The 21,344-nt window shown below is 41.7% G+C and overlaps 1 protein-coding gene across 2 annotated transcripts; it reads right to left on the bottom strand.

Annotated features, from left to right (window-relative positions):
* Positions 1 to 12,209: 12,209 nt before the first annotated feature.
* rps29 (ribosomal protein S29) lies at positions 12,210 to 15,028 on the bottom strand. Of its 2 annotated transcripts, none has more exons than XM_080744083.1 (3): positions 14,920 to 15,028; positions 13,368 to 13,481; positions 12,210 to 12,417 (listed from the first exon to the last, which is right to left on the bottom strand). In XM_080744083.1, the coding sequence occupies exons 1-3, from the start codon at positions 14,979 to 14,981 to the stop codon at positions 12,324 to 12,326; spliced, it is 270 nt and encodes an 89-aa protein (XP_080600209.1). In that variant the 5' UTR covers positions 14,982 to 15,028; the 3' UTR covers positions 12,210 to 12,323. The 2 variants fall into 2 exon arrangements, with proteins under 2 accessions (XP_080600209.1, XP_080600210.1); XM_080744084.1 differs by having other exon boundaries at positions 12,210 to 12,428; positions 13,382 to 13,481.
* Between the last annotated feature and the right edge of the window lie 6,316 nt (positions 15,029 to 21,344).

Raw genomic sequence — 21,344 nt, 5'->3', positions numbered from 1 at the left:
GCATATCCACAAAAGATCCAACTGCTTATATCCCACTGGCACTGAGCAAAACCCCATGAGCCTGCCTTGCACATAGCGTGTGTGTGTGCGCGTGCGTGCGTGTGTGTGTGTGTGTGTGTGTGTGCGCATGGAGAAGATAGTAATAGAGGCAAGGGCTCACTGGCACTGTGTTGTCCCTGATGGCCAATGTTGGGCATTTATAACACAAAACTAAAAAAAAGCTCTTGTCTCTCCGTCTTTGGGCGGTTACGTTTAATCTTCCACTCTCTTGCTGGTTGGTTTAGCGGTGAGCTTCTCCCACGCCACGTTGCAGCTGCTCTGCCACAACTCTCTCTCTCTGACTCTGGCAGCAGCAGCCACTAGGCCTTGGCCAGACGAATCTGGATATTTCAAATATCACAGATTTTTACATAGAAAAATATCTAGGTCCACACGACAAAGATATCCAAGTCTAAAATAAGAGTCCCCAGACCTCCACTAGAGGGACAAGCACACACACAGTAAAGTCTTCAGAGCTATCCGGGTTCCATGTCTACACGTTGGATATGTTTCAATGTCTTCACTTATTCATCTGGTTTCAAAAATATCCAGTTTTGCGGACGAAATCTCCAGCTTTGTGTGGCTGCAAGCCTCAAACGCACAAAGAAATGTCAAGCTTCAGTAATATCCAGCTCTGTGTGGCCGGCACAAACAAAAACCAAACAACCTGATGACTAACTACTACAACTGGCTGCAGGTGTGTGTGAGGCCTTGTAACAGTCCCTGCCATTCAATGTTCAACCCACAAACCCACTACATAACATGTCTGTTCAATATTATTTATACTTTATCATTTGAACCTCTGATAGTGTTGACAACCCAACCCGGCCCGTGGGCCATGACAAAATTGAGGAGAACGCGTGGTTGTGGTATAAAAATGTAACAATAATTTATTAACAAATGGTTCAAATAATAGTTACAAAAGGAGTGTGAGGTGTGTACGTCAGTAGTCACTGGTGTCAGCAACGCATGGATGGGTGGTAAGTGTCGTGTGGGGTGTTGTCAGTGTTGCCAGATGGGAAATGTTGAATTATCGTACCGGAGGCTCAGAATTATCGTATTTGACATGAAACTATCGTACACAGTCAAAAAAGAGAAATCGCCCGCATAAAAAAGTAATTTCACCCAAAAAAATGCGTCTTTAGTGTAAGAAACAACCTTGTTTGAGACTCCTGTGTGATAAAAACGCATCACATTATGCTGCGTGGAGACAGGCAACTTCCTGGAGCTTACAGAAATAAAAGCCTGAAACTGGTCTGGAAAGACGCGACTGGTGTTTTTAATGCTTTCAAGTACAGATCTAGGGTCAGATTGACTGATTTCCTGGCTTATTTTGAGACGCCAAACCGGATCCCAGATCAGTGAATTCACACTCTTTTTGGCGACATGCCGAAATTATCGTAAATTTGGGCATTTTTGGAATTATTGATCGTACATCATACAGAAGGTCAAATTATCGTACAAATACGATAATTATTGTACATCTGTCAACACTGGGTGTTGTGAGTGTGCAAAGTGGAACGTAAGGAAACACAAACAAAGGGTGCTGACGTCTGGAGAGGGAGAGAGAGGGAGAGGGAGAGGGAGAGACTGGCTGCCACCCAGTCTTATACAGGGCTTCAGGGAGCACTGGCCAGGTGCTCCCAATCATCATCAGGCTCCAACGGGCCGACACCCATAGAGGCGGAGAAGCGTGTATCAAAACAACATCCCGCTTCCAGCAGTGGAAGCTTGTGATTGGCTGAACCGGAGGTAGGGAGCACTCCGTTGTGTTCGCCTGGACCGCGCGGAGGTGCCGAGAGCTCACTGGTGTATAGGTTATAGGTAATATAATATGCCTACATGCCATGTTTCATAACATAAACATATAACACAAGAAATACACATAAAAAACATTAAAAAATAAACATTATATATTTATAAGGTCAAGTATTATTGGGACTTACAAGAACCATTAGTTATAATAGGCCTACATTTACAGTAGTTTAGGCATTTTGGTTTGATAAGGTTGTGGGCAGAACAATTTGTCCTTGTTATTTGACTATTTTTACTTTAATTATAATATTAAAGACACGTCATAGTGAATTAGTGATTATAATAAATAGCCTATGTCATGATCGTTATAGCTAGATCAGATTGTGTTTATAATATAACGCCGGTGCGCCTCCGTCATCTCCACCGAAAACAAGCGCTCCACCCTTGTTCCATTGTTGGAACCGGGATGTTGTTTTGATACACGCGTGGGAGAAGCACACACAGGAAGTACACCATATATGGACATCACAGGCCCTAGAGGCCAGCCAGGCCAAAGGGGCCGTGACAATCACACTTTGTGATTCTTAAAAATCTGGATATTGGGATAAACAATTATCATGAATATTTCATCACCACAAGCCTACTTCCACCTTTCCCCCCTACTCTGTACATGTAGTGTTTTATACTTGATGATATTTGAATGTTTTTTATGTTGCTATTTTATATGTCGATGAATTGAATACCAAGGACCTCCAACGAAAACAAGACAACAAGGGCTTTTTTAGGGGGGTGTTCCTTCTAGGCATGCAGGGTGTTTGACTGCATTTGTGTCAGGTGCGTACTGCGTAGACAGCGTTAGGCGGACTATTAGGCGACCGCCTACCAACTGAGATCTGGTCGAGCCTAAATTAGAAAATAGAAATTGAAAGAAAAGACATTGTGTAAAGACCTGACTGGCCTCTGAAAGAATGTCGCTCAGCCAGTTCCTTCTCCTCCTCTCTGGTAGACAGCTGGTAACCCAGGCCTAGTCAACTCGCTTATAGAGATGCACATTGTTGCTATTGTTTTCATTGGATGACAGGGGGTTTACTTTGGGCCATCACCTGGCTTTACAAAGAATCAAATGTGCACGCAGAAGTACGATTACAACCGCTCGGCTAAATGTTCTGCATGTGTCTCCTGTGTACTCCACTATTGGACAACTTTAGTTACTTATTTAGAATGTTATCAGGCTATAAAACATAGGCCTACATTAATCTCTTCAGCCCTATACATTTTATCCATTTCAAAATAGCCGATTTCGGCTGCCATTTCGCCTACTAAAACCTCATTCCTGGCCACGCCACTGCTCTGTACATATTGTTTTTTATACTTGATGATATTTGAATGTTTTCTTTTTGCTATTTTTATATATTGATGAATTGAATACCAAAGACCTCCAACTGAAACAAGACCACAAGGGCTTTTCTGGGAGAGGGGGGGGGGGGGGGGGGGGGACTGTATTATTTGTGCTGTACTACATTTGTTTGTTTTTACTGTACTGTTCTTGTACTGTCAAATAACATATTCAATAAATCAATCAATAGACCGTTTGTCAGCCTTCTGATTGGTCCCTGAGACTCCCTGACTGGCCAACTAGAAAAAAACATTCACTTTTTGCTATCGGGGGTGGAGTTTGTGCAGTGGAGAATGTTGCTTCAGGCTTTCAAAAACTGTCCGCAGTGCGCGACACGGAGATCGGCCGGTACGGTGATAGCGACGGCAAGCGTCAAGCGATCTCGCTCATCATAACGAATAAGCTTCAACAAACTAGTTCACATGTACCTTATCAATGGTCTAAGAGTCACGATTGGGTACATATAATTTAAATGGGCAGAATTACGAAAAGCCAGCCTATTATGTGAGGAGAAACATTCTCTCTGTCCTCTTCCTAGTACCCAAGATGCAATGCGCTTCTCTTTCTATCTCTGATCCAGAGGATTAAACTAATTAAAACATTTATTTTTCGGGGGAAAACTACTGTTTTGCTATGTAATTACTGTACCTTTTTCTTCCCTTTTTATTAATATCACGTAGATGTGTTTTTTGTGGTACTTTATATAGCTGTAATGAGGCTATGAAGGGGAAAAAAATCCCATCCACTTCCACTATAAAAGAATCTGCAAAGAGGATTCTGTCCCACTGGGATTAAACACATTAAAACATATATTTTCGGGTAAACCCCCTGTTTTGCAATGTAACTACTGTACCTTTGTCTTCCCTTTTTATTAATATCACCTAGGTGTTTTTCCTTTGGTACTTTATATAGCTGTAATGAGGCTATGAAGGGAAAAAAAAATCCCATCCACTTCCACTATAAAAACAATCTGCCCAGGGTTAATGTCCCATCATAGTAACAGGGCAGAATGGGGCGGGATTTACAAAAGGGTTTATTAAAAACCTTTTGTCACGGAAATGCTGTGGAGTTCTGCTTACTTGCTTACGCTTGAATGTACTTCATTAAAACAGCAAGCAATTGGATGATAACAAATCAAAAGCACGCGTCCTGAAACCATAGAGTTGGAATAAAACATTGTTTTAATTAAAATTCAACTTGAGTAGCCTCCCTACCTGCGTACTTATGTGAACGATGTAAACATGTCAGTATGTATTCTGAGATTTCTGACCACTTTGGCCTCAGGAGGACTCTGGAGGAGAGCTCTCATGCAGCATGTCAGCATTTTGGACCTCGACACGGCGCGGCCCGCATGATGAGGCCTTCAATTAAGCTCTCCAAACTGCTTGCTGGACATTAAGGGCACTTGATGTGTGATGGATTCTGAAGGATCTCCGTATCACTTTTATCAGTATTTTTCCAGTGATGCTGCTGTGCAGTGCCTGGTGTGTGCTGTGCAAAATCTAAAATAGACTAACAGCCCCCAATATTCAACTACAGTGAGGTAATGCTGCCATCTAGTGGTGTCACACACCACTTACTGCAACCCAGGAGGAGAAGATATATATTGCAGAGATTCCCAAACTTTGTTTGATTGATTGAAGACTTTATTAGAAGTTTGCAAAGGAAAAGGTACAGTTTCATGACGGTACAGTTCACTGGTACAAGGTCTACTAAAAGGAGATCCTAGAAAAGACTAAGCTTATTTCCACAGGAAACCATTCAAGTATCTCATATAACATTGAATGACAGACGAATAGAACACAGTACTATGCAGTAGATATGTAAAGAAAAGAAAAATGAGAGAACAAAAAAAATATTCTAAACAAACAGTAAACAGCAGAGATTCCCAAACTTCCACAAACAGCTCAAGAGCTACAAAAGATACATTTTGGTGTCTCCCCCAGAACCCAAACATACAAGTATATTATGAATCAATCACTTTAGCCCTATTTTCAAACATACAAAGTGGAAAATAGCTCCAAGCCCAAAATGTGTTGCAATCAGGGCAGGAATTTCATGGAAGCCATGAAGGCCATGGCTGCCGTTGCCCCTCAGTTTGGCCTTGTGCCCCTCAAACCAATGGCATGACCTGAGACCACAGTGGCCTTAATGCCCCTCAAACCAATGACATGACCTGAGACCACAGTGGCCTTAATGCCCCTCAAACCAATGACATGACCTGAGACCACAGTGGCCTTAATGCCCCTCAAACCAATGGCATGACCTGAGGCCACAGTGGCCTTAATGCCCCTCAAACCAATGGCATGACCTGAGACCACAGTGGCCTTAATGCCCCTCAAACCAATTGTATGACCTGAGGCCACAGTGGCCTTAATGCCCCTCAAACCAATGGCATGACCTGAGGCCACAGTGGCCTTAATGCCCCTCAAACCAATGGTATGACCTGAGACCACAGTGGCCTTAATGCCCCTCAAACCAATTGTATGACCTGAGGCCACAGTGGCCTTAATGCCCAGCTGACAGTACCACTTTCTCCTGTGTCTGGTCAATATGTAGACAGTAGACACCAGTGTCTCTTTCTTGTCATGTAGACACCAGTGTCTCTTTCTTGTCATGTAGACACCAGTGTCTCTTTCTTGTCATGTAGACACCAGTGTCTTTTGTTGAGATTCTGAAATCTTAACTTCCCAGTCCCCATCTTTAAACCACTCCAGTGACTTTGATTGGTGCAGGGCTGAGCATGGATCAGATTGTAAATACCATCATTTATCTAGGCCTATTTCACTGCAGATTAGGTCATCATCCATAAGCCTTAAATTCAACAAATTCTTTCAATAGACTAAAATCTTGTTTTATTTGATGGCCTTCCTGCCCTGGCATTTGGCCTTTGTGCCATAAAGAAATGGTCAACACCAAAGGCCAAGTGTATATTCAAGTTAGGTTGCAACCTTACTGTGTACAAAGACGTGCTATCTGTGCAGTGCTTGATCCACCATCAACTATTTGTTGTTGGCTTGTTTCTGATTAATATGCAAAAATCACGATACAGTAATATTAACTATATGATGGCAGAGCAAGCACTAGTCTGCACAGATACTGGAGATGTGTGTGGTGTGGTGTACAGCATGGATTTCTACACAGGGAGGGCAATTCTTTCAGCATAAGATGCTGCATTCAAGTTTAAATAAAATGATTAAATAAAGGATTAAATAGAAGGGTACATCCACAATATTCATGGTAGTTAGGTTACACAGTTACTCTGTACAAAGACTTGCTACAGTATCTGTGCAGACTAGTGCTTGCTCTGCCATCATATAGTTAATATTACTGTATCGTGATTTTTGAATATTAATCAGAAACAATCCAACAACAAATAGTTGATGGTGGAGCAAGCACTGCACAGATAGCAAGTCTTTGTACACAGTAAGGTTGCAACCTAACTTGAATATCGTTACCATGGATGTAATCAATCTACTGTAGCCCTTCTATTTAATCATTTTGGGGATGTTGATGTTGTCATCTGCCCATTTGTCAATTTGGTCAAAATAGATTGGTTGAACAGAACTCATATTTTGGGACCATCGCTCCATTGTTCACAATGGTTTGTATGCAGGCTGCTATCCCAGGAAGTCATGTGATCCAAGATGGCTGCGGTGTGAATAAGGTCTATTCAGTGCTACCTTCAGGTATGGCATGGAAAGAGGGCTTTGCATTTCTTTCACCACAGTAAAAACTGCATTCATGGTCTGGAGAGGGCACTTTTTACAGACGGGTAAAAGGGCAGGGGCTCAAGCCCCTTTGATGTCTATGTGTGCACTTGCCTGCCCCTCAAAATAATTTGGGGTCCCCTCTGTGGATCCCAACGACCCCGCTAGTTTGGGGACCACTGACTGGAAGTGATTGTGTTAAAACATGGTGGTTCCACCTGACTGAAGACCTCCATCTGTTGCTGTGAATAAAACCCCGTTCACCGCCTGGAGTCAACATTATGCTCCACTTCATGTTTTCCATCCTCCACGACATCTAAAAACAAACTGCTCTCATTTCTGTTCTGTCATCTTTTCTTTGTTGTTTTAAAAGCAGCCTTTGAGGCTTTTTAAAAGTGATTTATATATGATGTATAATAAATAGATTAACTATTGATCAGTTGTCAGTGTGTGTAGCGTTGCATAGCAACACGTTTTGAACTGCTTTTCCTTTTAGATTCTGAACCTGCACACAGCCAGGGGCGTCACACCACATTCTGGGCCCTGGGTACAAGGATTCACTCTGGGCCCGCCATGGGAACGCATTATTATGCATTATTTTGTGCTTTAACTATTAGTCCGTAGGATTGAGACGAAAATCGTTCACTTTTTCATACAAGCGTGAAATTTGGTACACTTGTACAGTTTGGGGCCCTGAACATTTTCAGATATGGAGCCATCGCAAAAAGGCCCCCTGGCGGCCATGGCAGCCATTTTACTTTCCGCCATTACCAATTAATGTATTTTGCATCATAACTCCTGAACCAAGCGTGATAATACAGAATAGATGATGTCTACACCTATGTTTTGAAGGTCAGTGATTACAATAATACCATGTACAACATCATAAACTGTTCAGAAGAATAGTTAATGGCCAATTTGGTGATGTTGTGTGTAAGTCCAATGGTTTTGTCCGAATGTTTGTCCGAATTCTTTTCACCTTTTCATAAAAGTATGAAACTTGGTACACTTGTACACTTTGGGGCCCTGAACATTGTCAGATATGGAGCCATTGCAAAAACGCCCCCTGGTGGCCAGGGCAGCCATTTTACTTCCACCATTACCAATTAATGTATTTTACATCATAACTCCTGAACAAAACATGATTATACAGAATAGGTGATGTCTACACCTATGTTTTGATGGTCAAGGATTCCATTTATATCATGTACATCATCATAAACTGTTCAGGTGAATAGTTAATGGTCAATTCGGTGATGTTTTGAGGTAGTCTGAATTAAATTTGATAACAATAAATTTACCCCCATTCGTTCCGGATGGTGACCCGTTTCGAAACGGGTCACCATCCGGAATCAATGGGGGTAAACTTACTATTTACTAATTTTTGTCTTAGGAATGTGACAAAAACCAAAAAATATTATTGAACTCTACTCTCCATGGCATGAGTAATCAATAGAAAAAAAAAGTCATTTTGGGGGTGAACTACTCCTTTAATGCCACACTGAACTAAGCATAAACAAATCAATAGGCCTACTGAGAGATTTCTACACAGAGAGGGCAATTATTTCAACACAAGATGCTGCATTCAAGTTCAGGAGAGTTTGGACAAGACAATTCTCTTGAATGCTGCCTTCAGGTATGGCATGGAAAGAGGGGGCATTTGCATTTCTTTCACCATAGTAAAAACTGTGTTTATGGTCTGGAGAGGACACTTTTTACAGACGGATAAAAGGGCAGGGGCTCAAGCCCAATATTCTTTCTGATATGGTTGCTGTGCAAAGTGGTAGAATCATCAGTTATAGCAGTGCACTTTTAGGAATAAAAGGTGGGCTGATTAACCTGTTCCCTACTCAGCCGGGTCAATCATACTCAGGGGTCTTCGATGTTTGTTCAGGTCAAGGACCCCTTAGCTGAGAGATGAAGCAGGGACCCCCACTACATACTGTATAAAATTGTGTAGGAGATTAACTTTTTTCATAGAATTCACAGGTAGATATTTCACATAAACTAATTAGCTTTGCTAATTATATTATTTAATTAATTCATGTCCATGTGTATTAATTTCAGACATGATTAACCACTTCAACTTTAAGTGGTTAAACCGAGCCAAAGGTCACAGTTACTAAGTGTTGAGGCTTTATGCAGGGGTCTTCAACAGGGGGTCCGGGATAATGCCTAGGGGGTCCTCAGAGTTATTACAGGGGGTCCTCCAAATCTTTGTGTGATAGAAGCTTTTTTTCTCCATTTCTATATTAACCACTTGAACCCTAGCGTCCATATTTTGAGGACTTTAGCCACAAATAGCAGATCTACGAGGCGTTGTGAGCTTGTAGATCGGCTATTTTTGGCAAAGAGATTTCATGTAGAGGGGCAAAAGAGCAGTCTAAGTACAGAGTGAAAGGTCAAGTTTATTAAGTAATGATGGTTCAAGTGGTTAAATATCTGAAAACACAAATTGGATGGAATCTATGAACAGGTTGTGGGGGTCCCTGCTTCATCTCTCTCAACTAAGGGGTCCTTGGCCTGAAAACGTTGAAGACCCCTGTCTTAAAGCCTCAATACCTAGTCAACTCGACCTTTGGAACAGTATAGAATAATAAAATTATAGATGGATATGAGCTTGTAGGTCTGTTAATTATTTTGGACTAATGTTCCCCTCAGAATAGTGATGTGTGAATAATGTAAAGAAAATAAATCACACTAAGATTTGGTGGACCCTCTGTTGAAGACCCCTAGAATTATGAACGTCATTGAACGAGTTATCAATTCAACAGTCCACTGCAGCTGCTGTGAGAAATTCTGGTCCCACTTACTACAAAGGTGGTTGAACTGACAGACTTGTATACCAAACAACCTGAGTTGATATATAAAAAAATAACTTAATTCTATATTCCTACAAATCATCTGCAGTGGTAAGAACACTGATGACATGGAGTTTTATCCTCTTCATCTGGAAAGAGAAATTCAGAACTTTCAAAAAGATAATTTGCCCTGAAGGCTCCACTTGACACATGCCTTCTGTTCATACTGTAGTATCCTTAGAATATTTTAGTTCTGAGATACAAGATTAGAAATCGCAAAACACACTACAAAGTATATAGTCAAGTCGCTTGTGTAATTTCGTTAAATGTTTCGGGGGATTATGAAAACTATATGTGTTTGGAAACTTCGAAATTCCATGATTCTGTAGGGGAATTTTTGACAGCTGCTGAAAGTGTGTGTCTCACAGGGATTTTGCAAATGGAATCATGGATTTTCTGATTTTTTTTTTCTGATCAGTTTCCAAAGATATATAGTTTTCAAAATCCCCCGAAAATGTGAACGAACCTTCCATGTTTGGACATATTAAACTGGACTAATGTTGGCATAGAAGTAGTTTTATCAACGTTACGTATTCTGTTCATACTAAAAATATGAGGCAGCACTGGCTGAGTGTAAAGTGAGCGGGCATCTGGAAATGTAAAGCCTGTGGCCAGACGGAGCTGGATATTTCATATATCCCGATTTTTCAGATATCCACATAGAAAAATATCTAGGTCCACATGACAAAGATATCTAGGTCTATAATAATCTGAGTCCCCAGACCTCCACTAGGGGGACAAGCACACACACAGTAAAGTCTTCAGAGATATCCGGGTACCATGTCTACACGGATCCAGTGAATCGGATGTTTTTCAGTGTCTCCACTTATTTATCCGGTTTAAAAAATATCCAGTTTCACAGCCAAAATATCCAGCTTCATGTGGCTGCAAGCCCCAACAGCACAAAAAAATGTCTAGCAAATGTCTAGCTTCAGAAATATCCAGCTCCGTGTAGCCGGCACCTAAGGCCTTGGGTTCGAGCCCTAGCATGACCAATGTGTCTGATAAAGACACTAAAACCAGGGGATGTTTCCAGGCCAAGGACCCCTTAGCAGAGAGAGAGATGAAGCAGGGACCCCTGCTACATATTGTATAAATGCATGATGCAGATTTTCATCAATTTCATAGATTCATAGATCCTTGTTTGACAGCACTGTCATCAGTATATGTTGGATTGGTTTTAGTTAACCTTTCACTCTGTACTTGGTCTGCTCTTTTTTTTTTACCTCTACACCAAACCTATTTGCCAAAAATAGCCGATCTACAAGTTGAGAGCTTGTAGATCTGCTATTTTTGGCTAAAGTTCTCACAATAGGGAAGCAAGGGTTCAACTTGTTCATTTAAAAGAATGATCCTATCACAAAGATTTGGCGCCCCCCATGTAGTAACTCTGAGGACCTCCTAGGGGTCCCGGACCCCCTGTTGAAGACCCCTGACTTAAACCTTTCACTGCTCCTCCAGCGCTGCATTAACCACCCATTAGACCTGAGGCAGACTCTACAAAAGCCTTCTAAACCAGTACTTCTCAAACTAATAATTCAAAATGTAACAGTTTATTATTTTTTTTATTGCAGAGGTACACAATCGCTCGCAGCACGGCACTAAGTGACGCGCTGTGAGCTTGTAGATCTGCCATGTTTGAATAGCCAACACCAAAATCTAAAATGAGAGCGATTCTTTACCCCGGTTATAATGGATTAATGGTCTGACTGCTCCTAATAGTTAAGATAGGTAAATTAGGTCAATTAATGTAAAACACAAATTCCAGGTACAGTACATGCAACTGTACTTGGCAAATACCAAACCACCAAGAACACAATTAAACCAGATTAGGCTACTTCATACTCAGTACTACAGATACACTCATTACATTCCAATTGTTTTTATAAATGTAGTATTGGTCTTCTGTCCTGTCATCCTAACCCATGTGAGTCTAGTGCAATGGTTCTCAACCTGTGGGTCGGGACCCCCAGGGAGGTCCCCAAATTATTTTGGGGGGTCCCCAGATGATTGGCTTAATGTGCAACATTGTTTTGTCACTCAACAGTAAACAAACCAACATAAAGTTTAAGGGTATATAGAGGGTATCTGCACATTTCTACAGTGACTGTAAGGACTTTTTAATACCTCTAAAATGATAAATTAAACATTGGCCAAATTGTCAAATATTGGGAGGCAGACATTGTGGAAATAGCAGATCTACATGCGAGGCGTTGTGAGCATGTAGATCTGCTATTTTCACAATAGAACCGTGTTATACAAAATGTAATGCCTCAACTCTTAGTGCCCGTCAGGGTGGGGGGTCCCCAGTTAAAATATGATTATTTTGGGGGTTGCGGCCTGAAAAGGTTGAGAAACACTGGTCTAGTGGTCATTAGTAAAGATCCAGGTAACGTGTAAAATTGATTTGTAAAAGATGCAATTAGACAAAAAGACCCAAGAGCTGAGTATTTCCTTGTGGTTGACAGGTTTTAGTTTGCAGAAAAGAACAATTGTTCCAAAACATCATCATTGAAAAACCACGGAAATGTTTGTATAGAACAAAAGATTTAACATTTATTTTCAACGCAGAATTCTTCCATGTTCTTTTGTGGCGCAGAATTCCTCCATCTCAGCCTCGCGAATGGAACAGCCAGGCGAGGAAACGCAATCATCTCTTTAGTCCAGCTGTGGACACAAATTAAATAGCATTTAATACCAAGCAAACATCAATACCTGTTAACAACCCTGCTTTCATAATGCATACTATAATGTAAAATCAAACCTCGGTTCGAAGTGGAGCGGTGAATCTGAGCAGCTATGTGTGTGTGTGTGTGTGTGTGTGTGTGTTGCGTGCGTGTGTGAGTGATTGGTGAGTGTGCCTGGCCTGCACAAAACAGCGCCCCTCCTTTAACTAGTGTGTTGTGTGTGTGGCCACTCAAGGTATTGCCAGGCTACGGACACGGCCACCCAGCCACCCAGCCAGCCACCCACCCACCCACCCACCCACATACCTGTCTATTGGGAGCGCTTTCACCGCTCCAAAAAGTTGCTGCTGTTCAATAAACAGTTGACAGTTGAGCCTTTGCTTTTATTACATTTCTGAGACCATTTTAACGGAAGATCTGACCACTCCAAACACTGTTTATTCTCAACACGATAGAAACCTTAATGACCCGAAAATAGCCGATCTACAAGCTTACAACATGCTTGTAGATCTGCTATTTTGACATGCTTCCATAGAAGACAAAGCTGGCTTCTATGGAGTCCAACTGACTGAAAACAGTCTTGGCCACCAAGAACTTTAGTCTATGCAGATCACTTCTAATAGGCAAGCGACAGCGTCATGCGATGTAAGCAGCACATTACAGAGGTTACATATCCAGTCGCTGTCGGGTGGAAACCTTGTATGTCCAAGACCGTTCGTTTTGTATTTATCATTTTAAAAATTATTTAAACTAGTGAAAACAGCCGATCTACAAGCACACAACGGCGTTGTGCTTGTAGATGTGCTGTTTTCACTACTTTTGAGCGACAGCTTTGTATGATGAAGCAGGGCTTTGCTTGGCGAAAAAATTAACACATTTGAAACTTGGAGATACAAGGTTTCTGCCCGACAGTGACGACATCCAGTGGTTTACCTTGACAAAGCCAATGTCCTTGGCATACTGCCTGAAGCACTGGCGGCACATGTTGAGTCCGTATTTACGGATCAGTCCATGTCTGTTCGAGCAGACCCGGCTGGAAAGACAAGACACATCAATTAGACACATGATGGGCAACCTGACTACAATATGTGGACAAGACAATACAGAAATACCATGGGGGTTAAGATAAAGGCTAGTGTGACCTGCACAAAATGTAAGAAATATCAATTGACATTTTAACTTCTACCAAAACCCAAAAACCCTTAATGGTTTATCAGGCTATATTGAAAATATTGAATTTCACGTTTTAGGTTGAGTGATCGTGGATATGTCATTGTATTATGTTGTATGGAGTAAGCTGTAGCTGCACACTAGCATATTATGTCATATTCTACTGTTTGCTTATCATATAAATAAAATACGTTTATTTTATTCTATTCCAAACACACAGAAAGGAAACCCTTGTGTAACTGAATAAAGTCAGTCAGACAGACAACAAGAGCGAAAAGATGAAATTCCTCACAGATGTGTACATGAACTGAACTAGTCACAACAAACATGACTGCCATAATATCCAGAGTTTAAGCCAAATTATGGACGTATCTTTAATACCACCTCAACAGTTTTTATGTTTCCCTTAACCACAAATGCACATTTGGGGCTGTACAGAATTTAAATCCAGTAGGCTATTTTGACATTATTTGACTGATGCTCCCTGATGAATCATGACAACTCCAGTACTTCATTATGTTAATACACACTGTGGTTTGAACACGTTTGAGGATCAAATGGAGTTAGGAGGTATAGTCGTTAGGGGGCAAAAAAACTGGTTCTATTTGCAAACCCCACAGACACACAGACATTGAAGGCTGTTCAATAGCACTGAAATAGCAAATAAAGCAAATAAAACAAGATAAACTGGTTTCTGCCAGACAGCGACGATGCTGTGTAGGATGTAATTAAGTGACTGAGCATTCCTTCCCTGTTTAGCTCCCCTAACCGCCAAGATAACGCATGCGGGATGTTCAACCAAATCACCCAAACATGCTTCATTTTCGGACACTAGTCTCAAGACACATCACCACGCCGACCACGGTGCTAAATAATCCACCCCCGCTTCCAAAACTCACATTAACAGGAGGAAGAACGACGGACATTATAAATCCAACTGAAACTCGGCATGTTTACACAATACTGGACCCCCTCCTAATGTATATGCTCCCCATTTCCAACTGTTTTTATTGTATTTATGACACTTGCTTTGATAATGTAAACATATGTTTTCTCAAGCCAATAAATCTCCTTTGAATTGAATTGTTTGCATGATGCCAACACAGCCGGGTTAGCAGCTTTAGCTTAGCATAGCATCCTCCTCCAGCCCGCCGCCATATTAGCTCGGCCCGTTGCCGTCTCCATGCGGTGGGCGCCCCGGGGTTCGCTTTTAAACCCGTCCCGGGACGCTCTAAACCCACCTCACGGACCCCACCGTGGACATAACATATTAATGTTGGTGTTTCGGGGAGTTTACCCACCAGGAGCGGCTGCCCTGGCCGTATTTTCGGGGGTGACTCCAGTAGAGCTGCTGGTGACCCATGTTGCTTCGTTCAGCTCGTGTTCAGAAAGGAAGGAGGGAGAGCGGCGCATGCGCAAAGAACACTACCGCTCTACAGGTGGGACGCTCGCGAACGAGTTGAGTCTTTTGAAACGGCTCTTTGAAGTGAACGATGGGATCCGGTTCACAGTAGGGATGGAGGCGTTCCTTACTAATGAACTTTGATTGATTGAAGACTTTTTTAGAAGTTTGCATAGGAAAAGGTACAGTTTCATGACGGTACAGTTCACTGGTACAAGGTCTACTAAAAGGAGATCCATGAAAAGACTAAGCTTATTTCCACTGGAAACCATTGAAGTATCTCATATAACATTGAATGACAGACAAATAGAACACAGTACTATGCAGTAGATATGTAAAGAAAAACTAAAAAGAAGACAGTAAGTCTAAACAGTAAGTATATACAAAGAAGGGGCAGGGGAGGGTAGGGTTGGGCTAGGTTCATTTTTTTACCAGTTGCGAACGGCTGCTGCCTGTAAGTGGTTTTTCAGGGCAATTTTAAAGGATGCTAGTGATCCACACTCCTTTATGGCCTTCGGTAAGGCTTTCCACATTTTGGTGGTATAGCAGAGTATAACAGTGGTGGGAAAAGTAGTCTTTAAAAACGGACGCAAAAATTAAAATAATATAAAAAAAAGATTAAGCTTCATATATGTGTTACTATTAAAAAATGACCACAAAAAGCGTAAAATAATGATAAAATAATCATTCTGGCCGTTGTCAGGCTGACTTTGTTTACATCCCTCTTGATAAGGGATATAAACAATATCAGTCTGACAACGGCCAAAATGATTTATTGGTAAAATTATTGGTATCAAAATGTACTTAAGGTACCAATATTAGAACGTACTCATTATGCAGAATGTCCTGTTTCACAGGTTTTTCAATGAGCAAAATGTAAAAAAATCATTTGAAAATAACAGATCTACAAGCTCACAATGCTTGTAGATCTGCTAAGAGCAGGTACGTACCCATATATGTCCGAAATAAATGTATATAGGGTTGAAGTTATATGTTATGTAATTATAATCAAAATCTACAAAGCAGAATGTAGTAACTAGAATGAGCTCTTTTGAACGACTCTTTGAAAGGAACGGATCCCAGAGATCCGGCTCACTTCAAAGAGCCATAAATCCCATCTCTTCGCCGCTCCTCACTTCCTGCCGGTGTGTGGGACGCGATGCACTGCGCGCGCCCCCTGCCGTCCGGAGGAGGAGGTGTATATTTGATTGTAACGTGTTTATGAAATGTGATAGTGTTCTTTTAAAAAAGGAAAGAAATATAGACCTATATTAGACAGTTACAGTTACAGTTTAGGCATTTAGCAGACGCTTTTAATCCAAAGCGACTTACAATAAGCAGATCATACATCAATATAATAAGCAAGATACTAATATGTCAGTACATCAACAACAATGATAATGATAATGAATTTATTTATATAGCACATTTTCCAGACAAAGTCACACAGTGCTTTACAGAGCATAAAATAGCCACATGATAAGCAATAAAAAGAATCTTCAACAAAAAAATCTGTGAAAATACCACAGTAGGCACAACAAATGCATAGGAATATCAATATAGAAAAAGACATAGGCCTACACTTTAAGTATCTCATACAACATTGAAAGACAGACGGATAGAACATAGTAGGACTTCTCTATCTAGGATAATATCAGTTTCAAAAGCATAACATCAAATACAAAGGCAGAAAAAAAGGGTGTGGGAGCATGGGGGCTTAGTCTATTTACAAGTCATGGGTAGCAGCCGCCTGAAGGTGACTTTTCATACCAAGGCAATTTTGAAGGAGGCTAGGGATTTTTTGCTCTCCTTTAAGGCCGCGCTCACACATGTGCGTCACGCATCATCATCTTATCGTCTGAGAATGGCCACTGGGGGCGCCGTACTAATGCATTGTCAATGGAAGGTTGTTTGGTTTTTTGTCGTTGCCGTGTCTCTAGCTCAACCGCAGCCTGTACGCTCTTGAAGAGACACGGCAACGACAAAACACCAAACAACCTTGCATTGAGAATGCATTAGTACGGCGCTCCCAGTGGCCATTCTCAGACGATAAGATGATGATGTGTGACGCAGATGTCTGTACGGCGCCTAAGGCCGGACTCACACATGTGCGTCACGCATCATCATCTTATCGTCTGAGAATGGCCACTGGGAGCGCCGTACTAATGCATTGTCAATGCAAGGTTGTTTGGTTTTTTGTCTCAAGCTCGACCGCAGCCTGTCTTTTGGCCAAGAGACACGGCAACGACAAAACACCAAACAACCTTCCATTGACAATGCATTAGTACGGCACTCCCAGTGGCCATTCTCAGACGATAAGATGCGATGTTTCACGCAAATGTCTGTACAGCGCCTTCGGCTTGTGGAAGGGCGTTCCACATGTTGATGGTATAGCAGGAGAACGAGTTGGAGCCTTGTTTAGTGTTAAATCTACGTTGATGATGAAACGGCATTGGTAATGTTCTACTGCCCCAGCAGAAGGCAGCAGTAGCCCACGCAGCGGTCACTGTCACAAGTTCACTGTAGACCTACATGTCAACAGACTATAGGGGAGTTGGCTGGCCATCAGTTCCTTCTCCCTACCATTGATTTCCCAGATGGTCATTTGGTGAGCTGCAATCTGCAATGCACCATCCTATAAGTGTATAAGCTATAAACACAGAGATGTTAAAAGTTCATTGGATAAAATGAAAAGCATAGGGCAGGGGTCTTCAACGTTTTCAGGCCAAGGACCCCTTAGCTGAGAGACATGCAGATGAAGCAGGGACCCCCACTACATGTTGTATAAAACTGTGTTGCAGATATTCATCAATTTCATAGATTGATAGATTCATAGACTTGTTTGACAGCACTGTCATCAGTCTATGTTGGATTCGTGTCAATGTGTTTTTTCAGACATTTAGTCTGCTCTTTTTTTACCTCCACACCCAACCTATTTGCCGAAAATAGCCAATCTACAAGCTCTCGAGAGCTTGTAGATCTGTTATTTTAGGCCAAAGTTCTCCTCAGAATAGGGATGCGAGGGTTCAAGTTGTTAATCTAAAATTGTCCTATCACACAAAGATTTGGCGGCCCCCCTGTACTAACTCTGAGGACCCCCTAGGGGTCCCGGACCCCCTGTTGAAGACCCCTGGCATAGGGCATAGCAGTGGGCGTGATTTACTGGTGCCACTAAAACATCATCCATTCACCCCCCCCCCCCCTGGCCCCCCATAGATAGACTTATACAAAAATATTGATATAAATGATTTTAAGCCTAGAATCAAGCCATCCATGCAGCATCCTGGTGAACATAAAACCTTTGATCGTGTGAAAAGGAAAAAAACAAAGGGTATTTATTACATGTAGGCTAGTATATCATACAATTAATTAAATATTCAAATCTTCACAGAATCTAAGGTTTTATGGTCATGATTCACCACACCCACTGCTAGGCCCTATGGTCTAAGACAGGGGTCTTCAACAGGGGGTCCGGGACCCCTAGGGGGTTCTCAGAGTTACTACAAGGGGTCCTCCAAATCTTCCAATCCTTTTTGAAGCGGTGAAAGCCGCTTCCAAGGAGTGGCTTTATGTGTCCCCCATGTCCATATATGGTCATTTCAGTCCAGAATGAACAGGTTTTATCTGTCCGTAAATGTGTGTCCCCCATGTCCATATATGGTCATTTCAGTCCAGAATGAACAGGTTTTATCTGTCCCTTACGTCCAGAATATGTGTAGTGTCCGTCCCGGTCTGATGATTGGATGATTAAAAATGTCCAATGAGACCATACTTTGAGGATTGGTCAAGCTTCACTTGACAATCCGGCCCTCCAGATAAAATCATTCATTCATTCAGAATTCAGAATTCTGTAGCTCTAGACAATTTTATACTCAGATTAACCGCTTCACTTCGAACCGAGGTTTGATTTTTATATTAACAACTTGAACCCGTTGTGAGCTTGCAGATTGGCTATTTTCGGCAAAGAGTTTTGGTGTAGAGGCAGACTAAGTACAGAGTGAAAGGTCAAGATTATTAAGCATTGACGGTTCAAGTGGTTATACATCTGAAAACACACATTGACATGACCCCAAAATACCCTGATGATTGTGCTGTCAAACGATGAAACTATATGGAATCTATGAACAGGTTGTGGGGGTCCCTGCTTCATCTCTCTCTCAACTAAGGGGTCCTTGGCCTGAAAACGTTGAAGACCCCTGGAGTATATTGATATAGCGAGGCAGATAAAGTGCATATTAAAGGGTGAATCGTTCACTTGCGGATACAAGCACCAAAATTGGCACACATACTCCTTAGGGATTGCTCTTTTCATAAAACCATCTGGCCAAATACAATTTCAAGATGGCAGCCATTTTTCAAGATGGCCGCCATTGAATATACAGTAATCTTGCATTCCGCAATAAAATACCATCGACCTGTCCTATTTGAATGATCCTGGTGTCAAATCATACATTTTTCACTATGTAGAATCCAAATTTGGACCCATGAACTTACTCACTGGCTTCCTTGTACCATATATCAGTCCCGGAATCCTAATATTCTGCTAAATTAGAGGTTTGTGTTATGTCTGACTCGGGTAAAATGGGTGGTATATCTTAGTATTGTTAGAGGTTTATAGTGTGTATGTGTGTGTGTGTGTGTGTGTGTGTGTGTGTGTGTGTGTGTGTGTGTGTGTGTGTGTGTGTGGGGGGGGGGGGGGGGGGGGTGGGTAATGTAGTAACTCAACAGAGCGGATTTCAATGCACAGCGGCTGACACGGCTAAAATGCATGGTAGATATAATAGCGCCGTGGGATCACTCTTTGTCTAGTCTCTATTCTTCGACCTTTTCGACTTGGGTAACCCTGCCAGGAGTACAAGACTCCTGCCGACATCGCTCTGGGGGTCATGGAGACACGCAAACTGCCTCACCACGATAAGGTGATGATCCCGTCGAGGCAGGAGGTAGTTTTTTTTTTGTCTTTTCTATCTAGGGCCTAAGCAGTATAGTACAATAGTATTAGCCTGGCTCCAGCCAATAGACCCGCCCACTCTCTGAGTGAACTGCATCTCTTGGTCTGGATGTGTCATATGACGCGTCTCTTGATACGGTGTCTTGGCGAACCGAGTCAACCGACCAATGAATTCAAAGCAAGAGAGAGAGGGGGGGGGGGGGGGGGGGTTCTAACAGTAGGCTCGCAGCACTCAGAGAGTGGGAGGGTCGACGGAAGTGTAGTCTTCTTGTGATTGGGGATTTCAAATTTGAAATCCCCTCCCCTTGTCAATCAAATAGAACGGATACACGTTCAGACTCAAGCCCCAGCGTCGAGTCGGAAATCAGGCTACAATAGTATAGTAGGCCTAGACTACAACGCTTCTAAACCTCGTACATCATGACCACAAACTTCTTCAAGGTTTTCAGGTCTTCATCATCCACTACAGGTGGGTAATGGCTGAGTTTGCTGAAGACACCGGAAGCCTCATCGCTACATTACACAGTATTACACTGTGTGTTAAAAGCTGTCCTCTTTTAAAACTCACTTCACTCACAACACCACAGCTGTTTAGATGAACATTTAATATATTGTGTTTTTCATGACTTGGATTTATTCACCCTAACCCTGTAAATGCAGTAATAGACTTGCATTGCAGTATCAACACGTGTAGAAGCCAATAATGACCATTTAATTTCCCATTTGGTCAATTAACTCTGAGTGTACAAATGGAACCAAATGGACCCATACGGGTCAATTTGGTCCCATGTGTACATTCTCAGTTATGGGGGTCCTTTGAACATTAAGGACTACTGTAGTAGTGGATGCATTGTCCTGTTCAGATTGAGACGACACACAGTGATCAAAGTTAGCCGAAAACACGGCATATTTATTTCTTACACAACATACAAAAGGAAAGATACCATTTTCTAATTGAATTAAATGAAACTAGAAAATAAAATCTTAAGTAACAATATGCAAATGCAATTAGGATTAGAGAACATCATTTTTGCGCGCGTGCGCATGCACGTGACATCAATAAATGCCCTGAAAAAAAAAACAAAAAAAAACAAAGAGCCACTGATCGTATCACCATGAATTAACTAATATCGTCCATGCATCATATGGTCTAACATGGTTCACACATTTTCCCATCATGATTTGGTTTTTACACACCATTGTAATCACTACTTTTTATTTTAGATTTAGAAAACATCACCTTTTATTTGCAGAGCTTCATATCCGGTACCATTTAAACCCTCTATAATTGATAAAACGTACTTATAATATATCCTTGATAGTCATTTTTTCACTCTCTACCAAATCTCTTTGCCAAAAAATAGCCGATCTAC

This window comes from Nannobrachium achirus (genome assembly GCF_963921795.1).
Source record: "Nannobrachium achirus genome assembly, chromosome: 16".
In the NCBI taxonomy this organism is placed as follows: domain Eukaryota; kingdom Metazoa; phylum Chordata; class Actinopteri; order Myctophiformes; family Myctophidae; genus Nannobrachium; species Nannobrachium achirus.
Note: the sequence above shows the minus strand (reverse complement) of the source record. Positions and strands in the feature narration are given on the sequence as shown.